The 20,708-nt window shown below is 56.6% G+C and overlaps 1 protein-coding gene across 22 annotated transcripts in view; it reads right to left on the bottom strand.

The window, feature by feature from the left end:
* The window catches only part of ABLIM2 (actin binding LIM protein family member 2), a 151,186-nt gene that overhangs the window by 87,957 nt on the left and 42,521 nt on the right, over positions 1-20,708 (bottom strand). For all 22 annotated transcript variants that reach the window (XR_004298263.1, XM_032395440.1, XM_032395446.1 and 19 more), the window contains exons 3-4: positions 13,708-13,891; positions 5,994-6,109 (exon numbers count right to left, since the gene is read on the bottom strand). Coding sequence is in view for 21 of the 22 variants with exons in the window: in XM_032395440.1 (XP_032251331.1) it covers positions 5,994-6,109; positions 13,708-13,891 (300 nt within the window). In the remaining variant the exon portion in view is untranslated. The remainder of the gene's footprint in view (positions 1-5,993; positions 6,110-13,707; positions 13,892-20,708) is intronic.

The following is a 20,708-nucleotide window of genomic DNA, read 5'->3' as shown; positions in this document are numbered from 1 at the left end:
GTGCCGCATCCCAGACACAGACCGCCCAGTCCCCCACCCGTGTTCTGCTGCGAGTGTCAGCCCACGTCAGAGCCGGGCCCCAGGCAGCTAGCCTCGGGGCTTCCTCCCTTGGCAAACCCCCCCCAGGTGATGCATGCTCCTCATCCCGGGGCCCCCACCTGCTCTGGAGCCCTGACTATCATCCCCGCACCAGCCCGTCCCTGCTCGACAGTCCCTGGGTCCCAGGCCCTCGCCTTAGCACTTGGGCCTCCTGGCACAGCCCAGCTGCCTCCAGGCCTTCCAGTGTGGGCGGCCGCACCAGGGCCCCCACAGCCAGTGTCCCCTGCGCTGAAGGATGATGGGGTGCAGCAGGCCAGGGGAACCCCGGGTGCAGGGACCGGCGGCATGACCTGCCCGGGGTGCGCATGTTTGAGTGTGCTGAGTGTGAGAGTGTGCACCTCTGTGTGTGACCGCGTGCATGGATGTGTGTGTGTGTGTGTGTGTGCATGCGACTATTCACATATGTGCGTGTGTTTGTGTCTGTGTGTGCAAATGTGTCCGTGTGTTTCTGCATGAATGTGTGTCCTTGTGGGAGTGTGTCTGTGTGTGCGTCTGCGTGTGTTTGTGTGTCTATGTGAATATGTCTGTGTGTGAGCACGTCCCTGTGTGTCTGTGTGAGCATGCGGGGGGTGTGTGTGTCTGCGTGTGGCGGGGGCAGGACAGGCAGGGCCTCGGGGACCCCCACAGGGTCCTGAGGAGCAGAGACAAGGTGAAGTCATCTGGCAAACAGCCCCCCACGGCCCACAGGAGCCCCTGAGCAACACTACAGTCCTGGGCTCAGCCCAGGGGCTCGCAGGCAGAGTGGGGACCCCGCTCCCCAAGATGGAAGAATGTGGCCTGGCTACCAGTCCTGGCCCCCACCATTCTCGGGGTCACACTGAGCCAAGCTCTGTCCTCTGCAGGCCCCCATTTCCTCACTGGTGGGGTGAGCGGTCCCATTAAATGACAAAAGGCGAAGACCACACTCGCCACGCCCACGCCAGGAGGTGCCGCCCACCAGGATGGAAGGGGAAGGGGACGGGGCTCGGGGCGGGGTCAGAGATGCTCCTCTGACCCATGCTCCTGCCCTTCTCGGCAGACAGAGTGTCATACTGTTCTAAGAACAGAAAATACTTGACGTCCACAAGACTGTTGGTCAAGTTCTGGCTTTCCTAAATTCTCACACTGTTCAAATCCACATGCAACTCTGGAAACCACCCAAAGATCGGACCACACTCCGAGATCCAGGGCCGCGAGGGAAGAGGGCGGCTTGTTCATCTGGGGACCCTGGGGGCCCAGCGTGGGCTGGCAGCTCGGACACCTGCCGAAGGCATGCATGCGTGAGTGAATGAACGGGGACCAAGAGAATGCCCGCCCCTCTCAAGTTCAGGAGGCGTCCAGACCCCCTCCCCAACCCACTACCTCCATCGGTCCCAGCAGCCCAGAGACAACGCAACGCGCCCGTTCTGGATTCGAGCGGGCTGGCTTTGAGCGCGGCTCGCTCCGTAAGCTCCAGGTCACTGCCTCACGACCGAGGACACTGCACTCCCCAGGGGACACTTGGCAATGTCTGGAGACACTTCTGATGGTCGCAGCTGGAGGGGGCATGCTCCAGGCACCTGGGGGCCGAGGCCAGAGATGCTGCTCAACATCCTCCAGCGGACGGGACGGTCCCACAGCAGAGAATCATCTGGCCCCAGCTGTCAACGGTGCCAGAGTCGAGAAACCCGGCTCGGAGCCTTAGCGCGCTTCGTACACTCCCTTCGTACAGGGAGTTGGCTCCTGGGGACAAGGCGGAGGAGCACGCTACGCCGCGTTGCGCCAGGGGCTGGTGGAGAGGCAGGGTGAGCCGTGGTTAGAAACACGGCCCTTGGAGCCAGGCTGCCCCATCCGCTGTGTGACGGCGGGCAAGTCACGCCGCGTCTCTGTGCTCGGCACAGTGGGGATAATAATGGTCCAGGCTCACACACGTGTCTCAGGGCTGAGGAGAGCTAACAGCCACAGGCCCACGGGCATGCCTGACAGCCGACTCGACGCACACGAGGCCGAACGCTGTCACGACAGGAAGACCCGGTGGCCCAATGCCCCGCGGTAGCCATCTGAGGACACCTTGGACGGGACAGTCTGCCTCCTGCCCGGCCCCAGGGGAGGGCCCAGAGGCTCCGGGTCAGCATGCCAGCTGAGGCTGCAGGGGGATGTGGACCTGACACCCGGCCCCAGCCCCTCACTCATCGCGGCGAACTTGGGGCAGAGTCTCACGAACAGCAAGCCCTGACCTCGGAGGCAAGAGCAACATGCACAAAGGACCGTTGTCGTGGAAACAGCAATCATCACTTTCTAAACACAACTGGAGCTCAGCGTCACTTTGTAGGGCTTTGCAAAGGACAGCACAGAGTCTTGTCGTGAGTCCTGACGCCAACAGTCATCAGCAGAGGGCATGTCCTCGGGGGAGTGTGTCCCCACTGCCTGGGGCAGAGGTCGTGGGAATCCGCCCACTCACCCACACACCCTGGACTGGCTCATCACAGCAACGGGGATGGGCCTGGGCTGCCGCCCCAACACGGCCCTTCTAGAAAGTTCCAAACAGTTTCCTGTTTCCCCCAGAGTGCTCCCTCCTCTAGCAGATGTGGCACGGATCTCCAGCTCTGCCACTAACTTGTGTGGGACACAGGACATGTGGGGCGGCCTCTCTGCGCCCCAGCTGTGAACTGGGGAAGGTGGGACCCACCCTCGCCCCTGCCCTCCAGGTCAAACCGGGTCGGGGAGCAGGGGAGGGCTCTGAGTCAACTCTGAGACTGACTTTGGAAAGCATGGAGCCCACCGAGGTCTAAAACGTGAAAATGCTGACATGTTATGAGCGGGGCCTGTCATTTCTCTGAAAGCCCCAAACTGAGTGGAAGAGCCGGGAGCAGCTGGGAGAGAGAAAGAGCGTTCAAGCGCGCCCCACGCACTGGGGCTCTGAGCTAAACCGGAGACACCCACCCCTGATGCAACATGGGGGCGTGAGGCGCACGGCTGGAAGGCGGCCGGGAGTGGGAGTTGGCTCCTGCGGGCTGCAGCACCCCAAAGGGCAGGTGCCCCCCAGCCGTACAACCCACAGGGCATATAACCTCACAGCCTCACTGCCCCGTTTCCTAGGCAGGAGTGGGCCAGCGAGGGGTTTAGGGGAGCCTCTCTCAGGGAAGAAGACACAGAAGCTCCAAGGGCCACAGACCAGCTGGTCTCAGAGGGAAGGGCTGTGGACCCTTGGTGTTGTCCCCCTTCCTGCTGACTCTGGAGGGGCCTCCAGGCCTCAGCCCCAGGGTGACCCTGGGTTCTGGGTGTGAATCCATCTATGCCCTGGTAGGGCTGAGCCCCAGCCGGAGAAGCACAGAGCCGGGGTGGGTGCGGAACGGGTGGCCAAGCCCAAGAACAGGCCCCAGGGCCCCTCAGCTTGGACAAAGCTGCTCCCCACTCCGTGCCCCCGAGGCCCCACATCCTGCCCGCCCTGCCCCATGCCCACACGCACTTCTGACCCCACGCCCAGTCCCAGAGAGGGGACACAGCTTGCCCAGGGCACGCAGGGGTGATTGGGAGGGTTCACCTGGGGCAGCCGGGCCCAGAGCTGCGCCTGATGTCATGGCGCCAGGCCCCCCAGGGAGGGCTGCCCTGTGACAGTGAGACCAGCAACCAGGTCAGGGCAGGAGGCTGGGGGAGGCCAGCGAAGGGGAGCCGGGAGGAGGAGAAGCAACAAGCCCTCTCGGGGAGGAGACCCTCCCCCGAGCGGTGGGGGAGGCGGCCCAGGGCAGACACTCTTGTGCAAGCCTCAGAAGGAAGGGTGTGCTCCTCCAGGGATGGAATGGCGTGGGCGTCCAATGCCAAGCGCTTATCTTGTTCCTAAGCAACAGGCTCCGGGCCAGAGAGCGGAAGAGGGACTCTGAAGGATGCTCAGGGCCCAGGACTCCAGCTGGACTCCTACCTCCACAGCTGCCCCAGGGGAGGACGGCTTTCCTCCTTGCACCCCGCTGCAGGGGGCCGCGGCCCCTCCCCAGCCCCGCAACCTGCAGGCAAACCACACTGTCGGGCTCCTCCCAGCATCCCTCACTCAACAACCATCTACGGCTCCTCGTTGCCTCCGGGACACGCTTGGGACTCCTTGGCATGGCTTGGCCCTCTGGTTTCCATCTCTCCCGTTTCCTCTGTTCCCTGTCCCCACGCAGCAGCCCCCCCTTGTCCACTCACAAGGGTCTGGTGGTTGCCCACGGCACCTTCCACTTTCTCCCTGTTCTGTAGTGCCTTCCCTTCAATGCCCACCTACCTGAACCTTTGTGTCAAGTTTCAGAACTAAGGCCACCTCCTCCAAAACATCTGGTCACAGCAGGGTGAGCTCCCCGGCTTTGGGGTTTGAAGGCCTTGGCTCAAGCCTCAGGTGCACCATTCTCTAGCTGGCTACGGGGCGCCTGGCCCACAGCCACCATGCCACCAGACCGGGGCACTTCTGCACCTATAGAAGGAGAAGAGGCTTCCTGCCTGGCAGGGCTGCTCTGGGCACAAAAGGAAGCAGGAATTCAGAAGATTTTTGAAGACATCCACACAGGAACCAAGAACTGGTGATGAATGTTTAACACTTTCTAGGCACAAAAAAGGTGCTAAGCTGGAGAGTCTCACTGTGGACCAGAAGAGGGGGCAGGTCACATTATTAGACCATCTGAGGGTCAGGGGAGCATTTGTCCTCTGGAAAGGTAAATTGGGTATTTTAAAATAAATTTACATTTGGAAAGGTCAGAGCCTTTTAAAACTCTCACAATATTCCCAATGAGTCCGGGTTCAGGCATATTTCCCTTTTTACTCAGGCTGCCGGGGAGCTCTGGACAAACTGTTCAAACTAATCTCACCTCCCTTTTAGATTTTGCTTGTTAGAGTTTTTGATTACTATTTCAGATTTAATTATAACAGTACTGATTGCAAAGCAAATTCTCAGAAGTTCAAGCAATCCCATCCTCAGTGGGAGAGCAAGTTTTGAATGGAGGGCTCTCCCAGCAAGCCCCAAAGCCACAGCCTGACCAGCTAGCACTGCTGTTAGCTTGCCTCCCCAGGGGATGAAGACTTTGCCTCCTTTCACAGAGCAAAACTACTCCCAGACCCCGAGGCCAGCCCTGAGCGTCTAGAAGGCTGCAGGTGCAATCTCCCCTGGAGAGACTTTCAACACAACACCTGAGGTGGGAAGAAGGTGCTTCACGGGGACAGGGAATGAACTAAGAGCGAGGGGCTGGCTTTGGAGGTCAGCAGAAAGCCCTCCTCTGTCGAGGGGCACGCGACCCCAGCACTGGGGCACACTGTGACCACGGCACGCAGGGTGGGCTCTGAAACTCCATTTCTGCCCGGGGAGCCTGGCGGCAGCGGGCCCTGGAGCTCCGGGTCCCCTTCCCGGTCCCCGCGTCCCACGTCTGGCCCAGAAGAGCCGCAGAAGCTGTGGAAGGCAGGCTCCTGCCTGCCCCGCCTTGCTCTCTCGCTGCCCTGCACCCTCAGCGACACTCCAGCCCACGTTTGTTCCATGACAGTCTGCTTCTGCATCCAACAAGCATCTATTGAGTACCACTGCATACAAACCCTGGCCTTGCTCCCAGGGCCTGGAGCAGTTAACCCAGGAGCTCTCAACCTCAGGAGCCCAGAGTTCAGTGCTCTCCTAATGGCTCCCCCAAAGGGCTTCTGGAAGGTCTAGAATTATCTGTGGAGCTGAATGTGTGTGTGTGTGTGTGTGGAGGGAGGACCAGAGGAGGCCAGGAAGCTTCCTGGAGGAGGCCGGCTAGACCAGGAGGGCACAGCCCCCTAAAAACTTCTGTCCCTGGTTCCCTTCCTGTGTCTGTCGTCCACAGTCACCCTTCACTCCCACCGCTTCTGCTTCGGGTCCGTGGGGTCAGGCCCCTCCCCGGGCCCTGAGGAGGCCAGCCCCCCATGCCCCTACCCCACCCCCGCGCCGCTCGGTGCCCACTTACTCCAGAGGCCCTGGGACAGGTGCACGCTGCTGCCCGCTGTCTTGGGCAGGGAGCACTTCTGACACATGCATTCCTTCCCGTTGAAGGTCACTCGGTCCCCCGGCGGGAAGGGCAGCCTGCAACAAGACAGCACGTGACCAGCCAGGATCACCTCCGGCTCTTCTCCTGGGTGGGGGTAGGAGGGGCCAGACACCCCCCCAATATACCACCACCTCCCCCGGGGCCTTGTGGGGACAGGCGCCACAGGCTGAGGATGCAGGGCCTCCCCACCCAGGCACCCCTGCGTTCCTGCCGCGTGAGTCCCGCTCAGTCCTCTACTGCACAAACAGGCAGGATGGCAGGGCCCTGGTGAGGAGCAGTGAGGGCCAGCCCCGTGTTTGGCACGTGGCAACGAGCCAGGCAGCCTCAACCGCCCCCTCCTCCATCCCCCTGCCTCCTCTGACCACCCAGGATGCTTTGTCCATATCAGTTCAACAACAATGGCAACAGCTAGCATTTACTGAGCACCTACTGTGTGCTAGGTGCCACGAATTATGGTAGATACCCCACATGCACGCCTCATGTAATAGCTTCGGGACATTTGTCCAAGCTGGAATTTCCTTCATTTTTTTCTCTATAGGTAAGAAAACTGAAGTTCAGAGACAATAGTTAACTTTTCCAAGGACGCACAGCTGATGCAAGTCAGAACCAGAGTCCAACCAAGACCCGTCCAGGCTCCAAAGCCCCATGATCTATGCACCTACTCGGGCCTCTAAGAAGTCAGTGCCTTGTATAGCAGGCCTTGTAGACAACAAGGTATCGCACGTTATATCCATCTCTATTTAAGTTTGGCATTTTGCTTATCATGGATGTTTTTGCACTAATTTTTAATTTTTTAAATACCACATTAAAATATCATTTACCTTGATTGCTTATTTTTTGGGCACTCGCTGAAATTCTGCATCCAGAGAGAGTCCCAGCCCCGGTGCAGGCTGGGTGGAGGCAGAAGAGAGCCGCCTCGCCTCCCTGCACCAAGGACGTCCCCCCCGGTGCCTGGGAGATGGGTAAGGTGGCTGCCCGTCGGCAAGCGAGGGACAGGCCCCCTGCAGTCAGGGGCTGGAAGACCGACTTCAGTGTCCTGCCGGTGTCCATCCCAGCCACCTGCTGCCACTGAGCTCCCCGCTGCCCTGGGGCCACTTTCCTTCCCCTGCTCAGCCCAGCCAGAGAACCTGAGCTCTGGGGCAGTAGCCTGCAGAATTCTCCGGACCAGGACATGCCCTTTCCTCGGGTTAAAACTTCATGTCTCCCCTCTGCCTTCTCAGGGCTGACAATCCATGGAGCATCCGGGCACTCAGTAGGTACTTGCTAATGAGTGAATGAGTGAGTGAACGAGTGAATGACTGAAGGCCTCCAGGGGGGCCTAACGCAGCACCCCCTCCTGCCTGGCCTCCCCACGCAGACTGCCGGGTCACACCAGCCCCGGGCCAGGCCCAAGCTGGGAGCATGCCTCCCCCCAACGGAGCCTGCCCTAGCCCCCACCTTGTACAGCTGGTGTTCATCCAGACAAATACAGGCTGAGCTGGCCCACCTGCCCAGGCTTGTGAGACAGCCGTGTGCACCTGGCTTCTTGGGGCCCCGGAGCCTTGCAGCTGAGGCCTTGACCGGTATCACCTGTGGCCAATGCTGTGCTCTGCCAGTCCTTCTTAGAGTCTTACAGCTGGCCTGGTAATGTGGGGTGTTGGCATAGAGTGGGGGGTCCTCGCCTTCCCTGCATGTGCTCTGACAGGGTCTCTGGCTATGTATCCCAGGGCAAGTTACTTACCCTGTCTGAGTCCTGTTTCTCACCTGTAAAGTGGGACTGGTAATACCTGCGGTATGGTCAATCTCATGGGGTTGTTATTCATCCCTCCACCCCTCCATCCCTCCATCCATCCCTCCTTCCATCCATGCATCCATGCATCCACGCATCATCCGTCGATTCATCCATCCATCCATCTCCCTTCCATCCATCCATCCATCAGACAAACTGCATGGAAAGCTCTAGCATACTGCCTGGGACCAGGAGGGGCTGAATAAATGATAGCTATTATTTTGTTAGTCAACTTTATTGAAATGTACATTGACAAATGCACGCATTCATGTTATCAACACCACAGTCATGATATGGGACATTCTGTCCACTGCAGAAAGTCCCCTGTGACTATCCATTATCACCCCCCACCACCACCACCCCTGGCCCCAGGCAACCATGGTGGGCATTCTGTCGCTGTGGATCGGAAATGTCTTTTCTAGAACTGCAACTGCATACATATGGAATCACACAGTGTGTCGTCTTTGATGTCTGGTTCAGCGTCCTGCCCCTGACATTCACTCACATGGCTGTGTGTATCAGTAGCTTGCCCCTTGTTACGGTGGAGTAGTGCTCCACTGGACAGATGAGGGACAACATGATTCCATTCACTGCCGAAAGATATTTGGGCTCTTTCCAGTTTGGGGCTGTTACAAATAAAACTGCTAAGAACGTTTGGTGACAAGTCTTTCCATGGACGTGTGTTTCCACTTCTCTTGGGTACATACATACCTAAGAGTGGAATCACTGGGTCATAGGTTAACTCTATGTTTATAACAAACAAACTGCCAAACTGATTTCCAGACAGGTTGTACCACTTTGCATTCGCCCCAGCAATACATGAGCGTTCCTTCAGCTTCATGTCCTCACCAACACTTGTCATTACCCACCTTTTTTGCTTTAGCCATTCTGGATAGATGATGGTAGTCCACCACTTTAATCTGCACTGTTGTGTGTGCTTATGGTCATTCATGTCTATTCTTCTGTGGAGTGTCTGTTAAACTCTTCTGCCCATTTTTTATAGGGTTTTCGTTTATCTTCTTATTGATGACTTATAGAAGTTCTTTATGTATTTTGGATGCCAGTCCCTCATCAGATATATCTTATCTACCAGTTGATGGCTTGCTTCTGTACTTTACCGATGCCTTTTGACATCATTTTTCTTCTTCTAATTTTACTGTCATGTAGGTGTGCTGGCAATAAGTTCTCTAGGCTTTTGTGTGTCTACAGAAGTCTTTATTTCGCCTTCATTTTTCTTTTTTGCAGGGGGGACACATTTATTCATGTTATTCTAATCACATACATCTTGGAGATACTTCAGTTTCAGTTCCAGACCACTGCAATAAAGCAAATATTGCAATAAAGCAAGTCAAATGGATCTTCTGGTTTCCCGGTGCATAGAAAAGTGATGTTTACGCTGCAGTCCATTAAATGTGCAATAGCATTAAGTCTAAAAAACGAAGTGCATACCTTAACAAAAAGTACTTTATTGCTAAAAAACATGCTAACCACCATCTGAACTTTCAGCAAGTCGTAATCACTGATCACAGACCAGCATGACAAATATAATCATACAAAAGTTTGGCATATTGTGAGAATTACCAAAAGGTGACGCAGAGACATGAAGTGAGCAAATACTGTCGGAAAATGGCACCGACACACTTGCTCGATGCAGGGTGGCCACGAGCCTTCAATTGGTAAAAAATGCAGTATCTGCAAAACTCAATAAAGTGAAGTGCAACACAACGAGGTATGCCTGTACATAACGTTCATACCATTCAATGTGTATGATCAACGGTTTCTAGTGTATTCAGACTCGTGTATGTGTCCCCATGATCAATTCGAGGACTTTTTCATCACCCCAAAAAAGAAACCCCATAGTCTTTAGAGGTCTTGCCTTCATTTTTTGAAAGTCTTTTTCTTCCTTTTTTTTTTTTTTCGGCTTGGTATGAAATTGATTTTTTTCTTATAACTTTTTGAAGATGCCATTCCATTGTCTTCTAGGGTGCATAGTTTAGGTAAGAAGTCTGCAGTCATTCTTTCATTCCACTGTGTATGATGTGGGTCTTTTCTCTTGCTCCTTGTTAGAGTTCTTATTACTATTTTTCAGAAATTTGATTATGAAGGACTTAGTAGGTTTCTGTCGTGTTTTTTCTGCTTGGGGTTTATCAAGATTCCTGGATCCATGGGTTTATAGTGTTCATCCAGAATGGAAAATTTTCAGCCATTATTTCTTCAATTATTTGGTTTTCCTTTACCTCCCGGGTTTCCCCCTCCCAGCCCAGACAGGCAGAAAGATCCATTATCCACAGATCCCTGAATCTGATTTCATGTTTTCCAGTCTTTTCTGTCTCTGTGCTTTAGTCTGTATAGTTTCTGTTGTTATGTTTTCAGGTTCACCAAGCCTTTCCTCTGCAATACCTAATCTACTCCTAATTCCTTTGAAGGGATCTGTCATCTCAGCAATTGTCATTTTCATTTCAAGAATTTCCATTTGGCTCCTTTTTATCCCTTCTGTAAGCCTTGTCTTACATTCACATTTTCCTTTAAATACCTAAGCATATTTTCAATACTGTTTCAAAGCCACCATTTGCTGGTTTCACATCACTCTCATTTCTGGGTCTATTGCTATTGACTGGGTTTTCTTCTGGCTTTGGGTCTCATTTCCCAGCTTCTATGACTAGTAAGATCTGACTGGATGTTGGGCGCTGCTGATGCTATGTTGCTGAGGGCTGGATTTTCCGTCTTCCTATGAAGAGTGCTGGACTTGCTCTGGCAGGCAGTTAGCTCATTTGCAGATCAGTGCAAACTTTTGGGGGCTTATTCTTGTACTTCATTTCAGCAGCTGCTTGTAGCCTTTGCTCTAGGGCTATTTTATTTTATTTTATTTTTTTAAAAGATTTTATTTATTCATTTGACAGAGAGATAGAGAGAGAACAAGTAGGCAGAGAGGCAGGCAGAGGGAGAGGGAGAAGCAGGTTCCCCGCTGAGCAGGGAGCCCGATGTGGGGCTTGATCCCAGAACCCTGGGATCATGACCTGAGCCGAAGGCAGACGCTTAACCAACTGAGCCACCCAGGTGCCCCTGCTCTAGGGCTATTTTAGTCCCACCAATAAGGCACGACTTTTTTGGCATCCCCATTGCATACCTGGGCATTCAAAAACCTGGTCACAACTCGAATGTCTCCCAGCCCCAGGAACTGTTCAGCTTACAACAATCTAGCCATCCTTTGTCCATCTTGTGAAATGTCCTCTATGCCTATGTGGCTTTGTGTTCAGTGAAAGGCTCAAAGGTGCCCCCATGTTGCTCTCTGCGCTTGCTCTGTGTGGCTCCCCCCCCCCCCCCCCGGAGCACAGCCCCCGCTGCTCGTATCACCGCCTCCTGACTCATCTCTCCAGGAACTGCCTCCGGGCACAAAGCTGGGTGGTTGTGGGCTCTGTTGTCTTTGTGGTCCTGGTCTTAGTCCCACACAGACTGCGCCCCAATGCCCCCAAACAATTGCTTCATGTAGAGATTTGCAGTTCTGTACAGAGGCTGGTAAGTCCAGCCCAGTTACTCCAGTGTGACAGAGCTGTCTGCTGTTATTTTAAAAACAGAAGATTATCCAGAGGTGATCTTTCAAACTTATTCTGATTATGTCCCCTTGTCTCTAAGCTGTTTGCACGGAAATCAATCATTGGATCATCCTTGCGGGAACTCTGAGACCCACACTAGCTGCAACAGCACAGTGACTGTCGTTAGAAATACTCCCCGTCATTGTCCCTCCTCTCTGCATCCCTCTGGCGGAAACATCCATTTTTGTCCAGCACACATGCCATGCCCACAGATAACACTCGGAAAGTCCCCTTGAAACTGGGTGTGCCAAGACAGAGAAAACAGAGCGGATAAACTCTGGGTCCTCTTTGTTCTCTGTTTCCTAGACCTAGAACGTCTCCCTGGGAGCAGGGTGTCTAGGGCAGGGGGTTTCTTAGACCTGGAACGTCTCCCTGGGAGCAGGGTGTCTAGGGCGGGGGTGGGTGCAGGAGGGGGCTGCTCACGTGGCAAAGCTGCTCCCGGGCTCCCTCCTAAGTCCCCAGAGGTGCGGGGCACACCGGGGAGCCGGCTGTGGCCCTGCTGCGAGGACTGGGCTCCCGTCTAACGCCAGCCATCCTCCGCCTCGTCCCTGCTCTGGGCCGGGCACCTGGCCCCACGGAGGCGGAGGAGTCAGACCCAGCCCCTGCCCGTACGGAGCTCACATCAAGCGGCTGCCAGGGGGGGGGGGGGGTCCAGGAGAGCAGCTGCACCGGGCACAGTGGGTGTCCCGAGGAGGGAGAGAGCTGTTCCCCAGGGTAGGAAAGGCCCTGGGCGGGGCACCCTCATACTTCAGTGTCTCTAGGTGCAGAGCCCTGTAGAGTCTGAGCCAATGCGTCTCCAAGCCGCCGGGGCCAGCCCTGTGCCAGGCCCGCAGAGGTGCTTAACGGGCCAGGCTGAATGAATGAGTGAATGAGTGAAGGAGGGAAGGAACGAGAGCAGACTGTGAAGACTGTCTCAGCCAGGCTGAGCGGCTTGTACTTTCTCATGGATGCCAGGGGGCAGCAGGGCAGAGGGACAGACAGAGGGGAGGCAGGGACCCCAGTGTGGAGGCCGTGGCAGGACCCCAAGCAGGCACACTTTGAGACCTGAGCGGGGCTAGTGGCTGGGCAGATGCTAGAAAGGGAGGGACCCTTCCCCAAATCTGGAACCCGGGGGGATGGGTGAGGGGCCACCCACAGATCAAGGACTCAGGACAGCTGAGGGGTGGCGGTGGGTGGGCAAGGAGGGCTGAAGTGTGGACACAGCAGGGGCCAACACGAGAGGAGGATGCTGGGAGGACAGGAGCTCACCAAGGGGGCCGAGGAGGGCGGGCAGGGAACTCCTTCCCAAAAGCCCAAGGAGGCCCCATGTTGGCAGCCTCAGAACCTGCTGGACTCTGGGCCCCCCGGGAAAGAGAGCCCCGTCCTGCACATCGGGCAAGGGGTGGAGGCCTGCGAGGTCTGCGGTTGGACAAAGGTGTCCCTCGGTGCATAGCCATCCTGTGTCCACCTGCCACCCCGGGGTTGTGTCCTGCCTCCCCTCCTGCGGCCCTGCTGCGAGGACTGGGCTCCCGTCTAACGCCAGCCATCCTCCGCCTCGTCCCTGCTCTGGGCCGGGCACCTGGCCCCACGGAGGCGGAGGAGTCAGACCCAGCCCCTGCCCGTACGGAGCTCACATCAAGCGGCTGCCAGGGCGGGGGGGGGGGTCCAGGAGAGCAGCTGCACCGGGCACAGTGGCAGGAGGGAGGAAGGAGGGAGGAGGGAGGAGGAGGGAAGGAGAGAGGAGGAGGGAAGGAGAGAGGAGGACAGAGGGAGAAGGGAGGAGGACGGAGGGAGGAGGATGGAGGGAGAAGGGAAGAGGGAAGGAGGAGGAGGGAGGGGGGAAGGAGGAGGAGGGAGGGGGGAGGAGGGAAGGAGGGAGGAGGAGGGAGGAAGAAGGGAGGAGAGAAGGAGGGAAGGAGAGAGGAGGATGGAGGGAGAAGGGAGGAGGACAGAGGGAGGAGGATGGAGGGAGAAGGGAGGAGGGAAGGAGGAGGAGGGAGGATGACGGAGGGAGGAGGGAAGGAGGGAAGGGGGGAGGAGGAAGGAGGATGGAGGGAAGGAGGGAAGATGGAGGGAAGGAGGGAGGATGAGGGAGGGAGGGGGAGGAGGGAAGGAGGGAGGAGGGAAGGAAGGAGGAGGGAAGGAGGAGGAGGGAGGGAGGAGGAGGGAGGGAGGAGGAGGGAGGGAGGAGGAGGGAGGGAGGGGGAGGAGGGAAGGAAGAGGGAAGGAGGAGGAGGGAGGAGGAGGGAGGAGGAGCAGGGCAGGAGCAGGGAGCCCAGCAGGCCCGACTCACCGGCACGCGGCGCACACGAAGCAGTCGGGGTGGTAGGTCTTGCCCAGCGCCGACACCACCTCGCCCTCGATGAACTGGTCGCAGCTGAAGCAGCGGGTCCCGTACAGCCGCTGGTAGTCCCGCGTGCAGATGTACTCGCCCTGCCGCACGAAGAAGCCGCCCTCGGCCAGGTCACAGCCGCATGCTGGGGGGGGGCAGCGGCAGCGTCAGCGGGGTGCTGACCGTCTGCCAGGTCCCCCCACACACAGCTCCCCCTTGACACAGGTCCCGGTGACTCGCCGAACCCCTGCATGGGGCCAGGCTCCAGGAACAGACCTCCAGCTCTGGCCCTCAGCCTGGTGCTGGGTGGACTTTCTTGGGGAAGCTTCCAGAAAAGTAGCACCGACCCGGGACGAGAATGAGGCTATGCTAAGGGGCCCGCGCCCGTGAGCCCAGCGGGGGTGGAGTGCTGGTGCCCGTGAGCCGCTCTGTGACCCCAACCGGGCTGTTCCCAGCATGGGATACAACACACCGGCAAGGTGCTCTGTTCTGGGCGGGAAGATCCCGTGTGGTGGAGGACAGATGTGTCCCGTGGTTGCCCCCAGGCCACAGTGAATCCCCCCATCCCCCTCCCTGACTCCTGCCCATTTCCATGTCCCGATGTCTGTCTCCCACAGTGCGGACAAGGCCAGACCTCCCACAGGAGGGAGAGAGACCGTGAACACTCAAACACGAATCCTTTTTGCACACTTTGCCAGGTGGGGAATGGGGCGACTTTCTCAGGACAGCCTGCCAGTCTGAGTCCGGGACACCCATGCCTCCACCCCACACACTCCCCCTCCAGCCCAGGGGCCCGTGGGAGCCACGCATGGTTTTGGAGGGAGCCGCCTATGCCCCCCCCCACCCCGGCTTGCCCAGCCGCTCCCCTTGAGAGGCGAGGAGGACACCCTGCAGCCCCGGCCCTGCCGGCCGGGTCAGTCCTGGGTCCTCGTGGGTCCCAGCCCCCAAGCAGAGTCTTGAAAACCATGTCCTTCCTCCCTGCCTGCCTTCCTTCCTTCTTTCTTCACCGTGTTTTTGAATCAACACTGAAAATGTTTCATCAACACATCAACTGATTGCAAAGGATGCTGTTTCTGGTGAATTCTAAGTATTGGCATCTTGAAATTTAACTCACGTCATCCTTTTGAGCACATGCAGTGGAAGGTAGATGCCAAAGCAAGACCACCAACATCTACTTGCAAAACCCACAGCCAACTCACAGTAAGCAGAAACTTCACCTTGTCCCTTTTCTGCCTGGAAAGTCTATGTCCACTCTACTTCCCCAAAGCACCGTACGCAAATGTAATGCACCCCGATGTTCATAGCAGCGATGTCCACAACAGCCAAATTGTGGAAAGAGCCCAGATGTCCATCCACAGATGAGTGGATAAAGAAGATGTGGTTCATATCTACGATGGAATACTACTCAGCCATAAGAAAGAATGACATCGTACCATTTGCAACGATGTGGATGGAAGAGGGTATTATGCTGAGCGAAATAAGTCAATCAGATAAAGACAAATACCATATGATCTCACTCATAGGTGTAGTTTAAGAAACAAAACAGAGGATCATAGGGGAACAGAAGGAAAAATAAAATAAGACGTAATGAGAGAGGGAGACAAACCATAAGAGATGCTGAAATCTAGAAAACAAACTGAGGGTTGCTGGAGGGCAGGTGGCTGGGGGGATGGGGTAACTGGGTGATGGGCATGAAGGAGGGCACGTGATGTGATGAGCACTGGGTGTTTTATGCAACTGATGAGTCACTGACCTCTACCTCAGAAACTAATAAAAAAATAATAACTAATAAAAAAAAAAAGACTAGAAGTGCCCCATTGTGCTCTCTGCAACAAAAAATTCCAGAGTCAACGTGGACATTGATTTATTCAGAATTTCTTATGGTCACAAGGCTCTAAACATTTAATAAGTTATTTCTGGATTGGGGTCTCTTTTTTACAAAGATTAGTAGAAAGCTATCAAAATAACACATACATGATAAATGTTGGTAAATCAGTTTGGATACATAAAGGAAAACCTTCCTGCGTCAGTGCTTGGTGTCACGGGCGCTGGTGACCGAGAGGAGCCCCCAGTGCCTGGTCAAGGGAGCCCCGACCGTGCAACCCCTCCTTGGCTTGGTGCCCTGGGATTCCAGGAAGCGAGGGAAGCCTGGCAGCCTTCCCCACCCCCAGGAGCCTTCTCAGGCAGGTCAAGTTTCAGGAGAGCATCTGTGGAAGTCTAGAGTCTGGAGATCGAATCTCCAGGGAGTCGGGGTCCCCCAGGGCCCGGTCTGCTTGGCCTGGTCAGCGGGGGCCCCCTCAGCTCATGCCTCACTACTCACCTGCCACCCGAGGGTCCAGGTGGCCCTGCGGGGAGGGATCCCCCCTCAGCTCAGCCCCATCCCCACACAAGGTGAGGGCGTGGGCCGCTCCAGGGTCCCCGTCCCCTCGCCAGGGCCACAGGGTGGCACGCGCTGCGCACTGGAGCGGTGCTCCGAGGAGATGTTAGCTCTGCAGACAAAGTGAGACCGAAGCTGGGCAGCTGAGAGCCCAGAGGCTGGAGCGGCCTGGCGCTGGATCCCGGCTTCACCTGTGCACTTGGCTGTGTGCCCCGGGCAAGCTCCTGAACCTCTCTGGGCCTCTGCAGCCTCATCTGGAACACAGCCCACTTCCAAGGTAAAAACAGCAGCACAGAGAAGCATTGTCTGAGCCCTGAGTTACGCGGGGCCCCAGCAAGGCTGCAGCTGCCCTGACATCACTCATCCCTGGAGGCCGAGGCTGTGGCCAGGCCTGAACCCTCCACTCCCAGCAGGAGAGTGCAAACCCTTGGTGTCGTCTTGCACCATGGTGCACGCCCAGCAGGCATACCCCGACTTGGGAAGAACAGCCTACCCGGGGCCTTGCCGTGGAGCGCCAGGATGGCCCAAGGGTACCCGCACTCTGGCGTCTGGCTGTCTCCCTGAGCTTTGCAAGGATCTGCTAGCATATCCTGGATCCAGGAGAAGAATGTGCTGACGCACGTAGCGCCCCGCTGAGACCACGTGAGTCAGCATCACAGGCCCCCGGGAGCCCATGAAGCCCTTTCCAGCCACGCCTGTCCCTGCTGGTCACCCCAGCTCCTGGCCGGCCTGCAGCTCCCCCAAGCACGTCAGGACTGCAGCTCCGGACCTCCGCCCGCTCAGAATAAAAGCTGCAGATAATCAGGACAATCATGACATTCTTTCTTACCTGTCAAGTTACCCAACACTGATACGGGGAGTGGAGCAGCTGTGGGTGACCCTGAGGGTCGGTCCCCCCTTCCCTGTGGTCATTCATGAGAAACGCTCAGGAGCGCGGGCAGTGGTGGGGAGACGCTTTCTGGAATACCGTTCGGCGCTGACTCTAAAGAACGTGAAAACCGCTCCTACCCTTTGACCCATCGATCTCCTTTCCGGGACTTTATCCCCAGGAAAGGACCAGGAACACCCACAGAAGTTCTGCGGCAGCATTACACACCCTGGTACACTCAGGCTGGGTTCAGAGTCGGGCACCTGGCTTTGAACCCTCACTCCACTGCTTCCCCACTGTGTGGCCTTGGGCAAGCCACGTCACCTCTCTGGACCTCCGAGTCCTCGTCTCTAAACTGGGGTCAAGCACACCCATATCTTGCATGGTTGTCTTAAGAAGTCAGTGAGATCGGGTGCGGGCGACCACGTGGCTTAGCGCCAGGCTGGAACGGATGTCGGCATCCAACAGCAGAGGGACGGCCAAGTTCACCGTGGGCCTCGCACGTGATGGACTTGAGGTTGAAGCCCTTACAGGATGAGCTCGTGGGCGGTGAATTAGTCAGGACACAGAAGTAGGGCTACAACATGACTTCCAGTTAAAGAGACTCACAGCGCACAGGATGGGGAGGCTGCGTACCGAACCCGACAGGGGTCCCCTCGGGTGGCCCCGGAGGGATGTGACCTACTCTCTCCTACGGCTCTCTGTGCTGGGGGGCCGAGAAGGGAGCAGCTAATGTCAGAACACAAGGAAACCACTGCAGGCGACCCCCGCGGCCTGATCGGAGCCAGCCGGCCCGGGGCTCATGGCCACAGCCAGCCAGCACTCACCCGATCCTTGTCCCCTGGAACCCTCTTTCTGTACCAACGGCCCCCTGTTGCCAGAGTGCCTTCCTGCCACGTGCCGCAGGTCCTGGAGCACCCTGCGTGGGTCAGGCTCTGCAGAAGGACACGTGCGCTGGGCAGGCAGACGAGGCCCACGTGTCTGAAGCTTTCCTTTGGTTCTAGAAGCCCTTGGTCAGTTTCTCATGAATGCCCCGGGAATGCCCCAAAGGAGAGAATGCAGGCATTTTGCACTGTTCCCTTGTCACCCCCAGGTGCCCAGAGTGGCTCTCTGGTGGCTATTTATAGTCCCAGATGGATGTGTCCTTGCCGTACACCCCGTAGCTGCCACCAAGCTACCGGCAGAGCTGGGGGGCTTACCTCCCCATCACACCCCTTCCCTCCCTGCCTGGCTCGCTCCACAATCGTGGTTCTGCTCAGTCCCATGGCTTCCCGGATCAGGAACGCCCGCTTTCTAGGGGTCACAGGTGGATGTGGCCTCCCGTGCTCAGCATTTCAGACCGGGGCCATGTTTCCAGGGCATTACCAGCGGGGTACAGAAGACCACAGTCAAAAAACCCTGTTTTAAAGGCGCAGGACTTGGCCGCACATACACGGTCAAGAGGTTTTTTGAGGCAAATTTCACGTTGTTTGTAAAAACGGCAACACTTTCATTTTATCTTGAGGACCTACTATGTGCTGGGTGTTTGACACATTTCTATCTTATTTTGCAGCGTGAGAATAGAGCCGGCCGGATTTCAAGTCCCAGCCAGAATCGCACGTCCTCCCAGGGCGGACACCATGGGCTCTGGCCCCGGAGCCCTTCCCCGCACACCAGCTGCGCCCCTGCACGGCACTGCAGAGCCCTCCTCTGTCCGTCGTCCCTGGACGCCAGAGCCAAGGGCCTCACAAGGAACCCATCCCCAGCGCTCATTCTGCTCCGGCCTATCCCCGGGTCCACCAGGCACACACCCTGCTTTCCTGTCTTTGTCCCAGATGCTTGCTCAGGCTGCAAGGCTCTTCCCAAATATCTCTCAAGTCTTCACTCAGGCCATCTCCTCCGTGAGGCCCACCCTGATTACCCAATTGAAAATAACAACTCCTCCCGAACTCCCATGCCTGCCTTTCCCGAGCCCCTCTTCCACCTTTCCTGTACGGCACCTAAATAAAATGTATGTATCCTATCCAGTGTTTATGGTCTGTCCCCCACACTAGAACACGATCTCCACGAGGACAAGCATATCCATTTTGTTCACGGATGCATCTCAAGCACCCAGAACGCTGCTTGAGATGGGCACACAGTAGGTGCCCAAGAAATCACTGTTGCATGAACCCTGAGGTTAGGAAATGTGTCTAAGACCCACATGCACAATGGAGTGGCAGGGGTGGGATTTGCACCCAGACCTCCGGGCATCAAAGCCCAGGACTGGAGCATCCATGAAGGAGAGTATAATTACATGATCATTTCATGGATTTTCCCAGGCAAACTGAGGCCCATCCGACAAGTGCCAAGATGGCAAGAACCCTCACACTGGGGCCTCTGGTGAGAAGCTGTGCGAACAGACCCTGCTTTGGTTCACCTGGCAACATGCCCACCCAGGGACAGACGTGACTGGTCTCAGTGAGTCACTGCCCTCCTTTCTGGTCCTCTGTGCCTGCGTGGGTGGGCCTGGGACCCAGTTCTAGCCAACAAATCAGATTTGAAGTCTTTGGGGGACCTTGGGGAAAGGGTTCTCCCTGGTCAAAGGGAGAATCACGTGAGGAGGGAGCCCTTTGCCTGTGCATAGCACCCCCCCACCCCGAATCCCTTCCCAGGTTGGATGCTACCCTGTGAGGATGTGATGCTTGGAGCTACAGCAGCCACCTTGAGACCATGAGGAGAGGTACTGCTGCCATGCACAGGATGAGGGAGGGGCAGAGGGGACAGTGGGGGTGGGGAAGTAGAAAAAGAACCTGGGTCTTTAACGACCTTGTTGAACTGTTAAGTTAACCAACTCTGGGGGGTAAAGGGGCCACCTCCAGGCTTTAGGTTAAGACAATAAACATCCATGTTGTTTAAGACACTATGAGTTGGGTGTTCATTTTGATTCATCCAAAAGTACCCTCAATGATTCACAGGCTTTGCATTTTCATGAGAACCTGGATAAAAGACCAGTCTGAGACTGTGGGATCTTCATGCTTAAACAGACACAGCTGTTTCCAGCTTGCGCTCAGTCTTAACTGCCCCACCTCGTTCCTCAGCAGGTGAGGCTGAGATGCCCCACCCCCAAGTGCAGGGGCCTCGCTGATCCACACGGCCGTGGGCACAGCTGCCTGGCGCGGGGTGAGGCTCTGTAACTGGCTGTGGGTGTGGGCTGTGGCTTTGGAACGGGGCTGCAGCAGCCGCGGGGGGCCAGCCGCGGTCACACAGGGCCAGTCCCAGGAGCTGCCCGCCGCCCACCGCCTGCCATGAGGAAGGGGCCACGGCTACTCTCACGCCTGCTCAGGAGCTGGCTCGGAGGACAAAGTGATCTGGCCCAGGTGACACTGCGGGGGGTGCTCCTGGGGCAGTCCCCGCCTCCCCCCAAATCCTGTGGGTCAAACCAGGACTCGATTCTGAAGTCTCATGCCTTCTATCGGGTTCCTAAGGTCTGTGCTTACAGACAATCCTTTTAAACATGGTGGCCGCTTCCCCTGTGTCTTTAAAAATAACCTTTTAAAAGAGCATTTTAATGGATTTTGCTTTTCAGACACAGCAAATCTGTCTTTTGGAGAGTAGAGAAAATTAAACCAGATAAATCCCACAGTAGTCTGGGAAGCTCTCATGAAAAGGAAGAGATGCTTCAGGCAGGGTGAGGGCACTGACCAGGATGAGGGCACTGACCATGGTGGGGGGGTTGGGGCACTGACCACGGTGGGG

The sequence above is a fragment of the Phoca vitulina genome, unplaced genomic scaffold (genome assembly GCF_004348235.1).
Source record: "Phoca vitulina isolate PV1807 unplaced genomic scaffold, GSC_HSeal_1.0 scaffold85, whole genome shotgun sequence".
Lineage (NCBI taxonomy): Eukaryota > Metazoa > Chordata > Mammalia > Carnivora > Phocidae > Phoca > Phoca vitulina.
The sequence above is the reverse complement of the archived record's forward strand: the minus strand, read 5'-3'. Positions and strand labels throughout refer to the sequence as shown.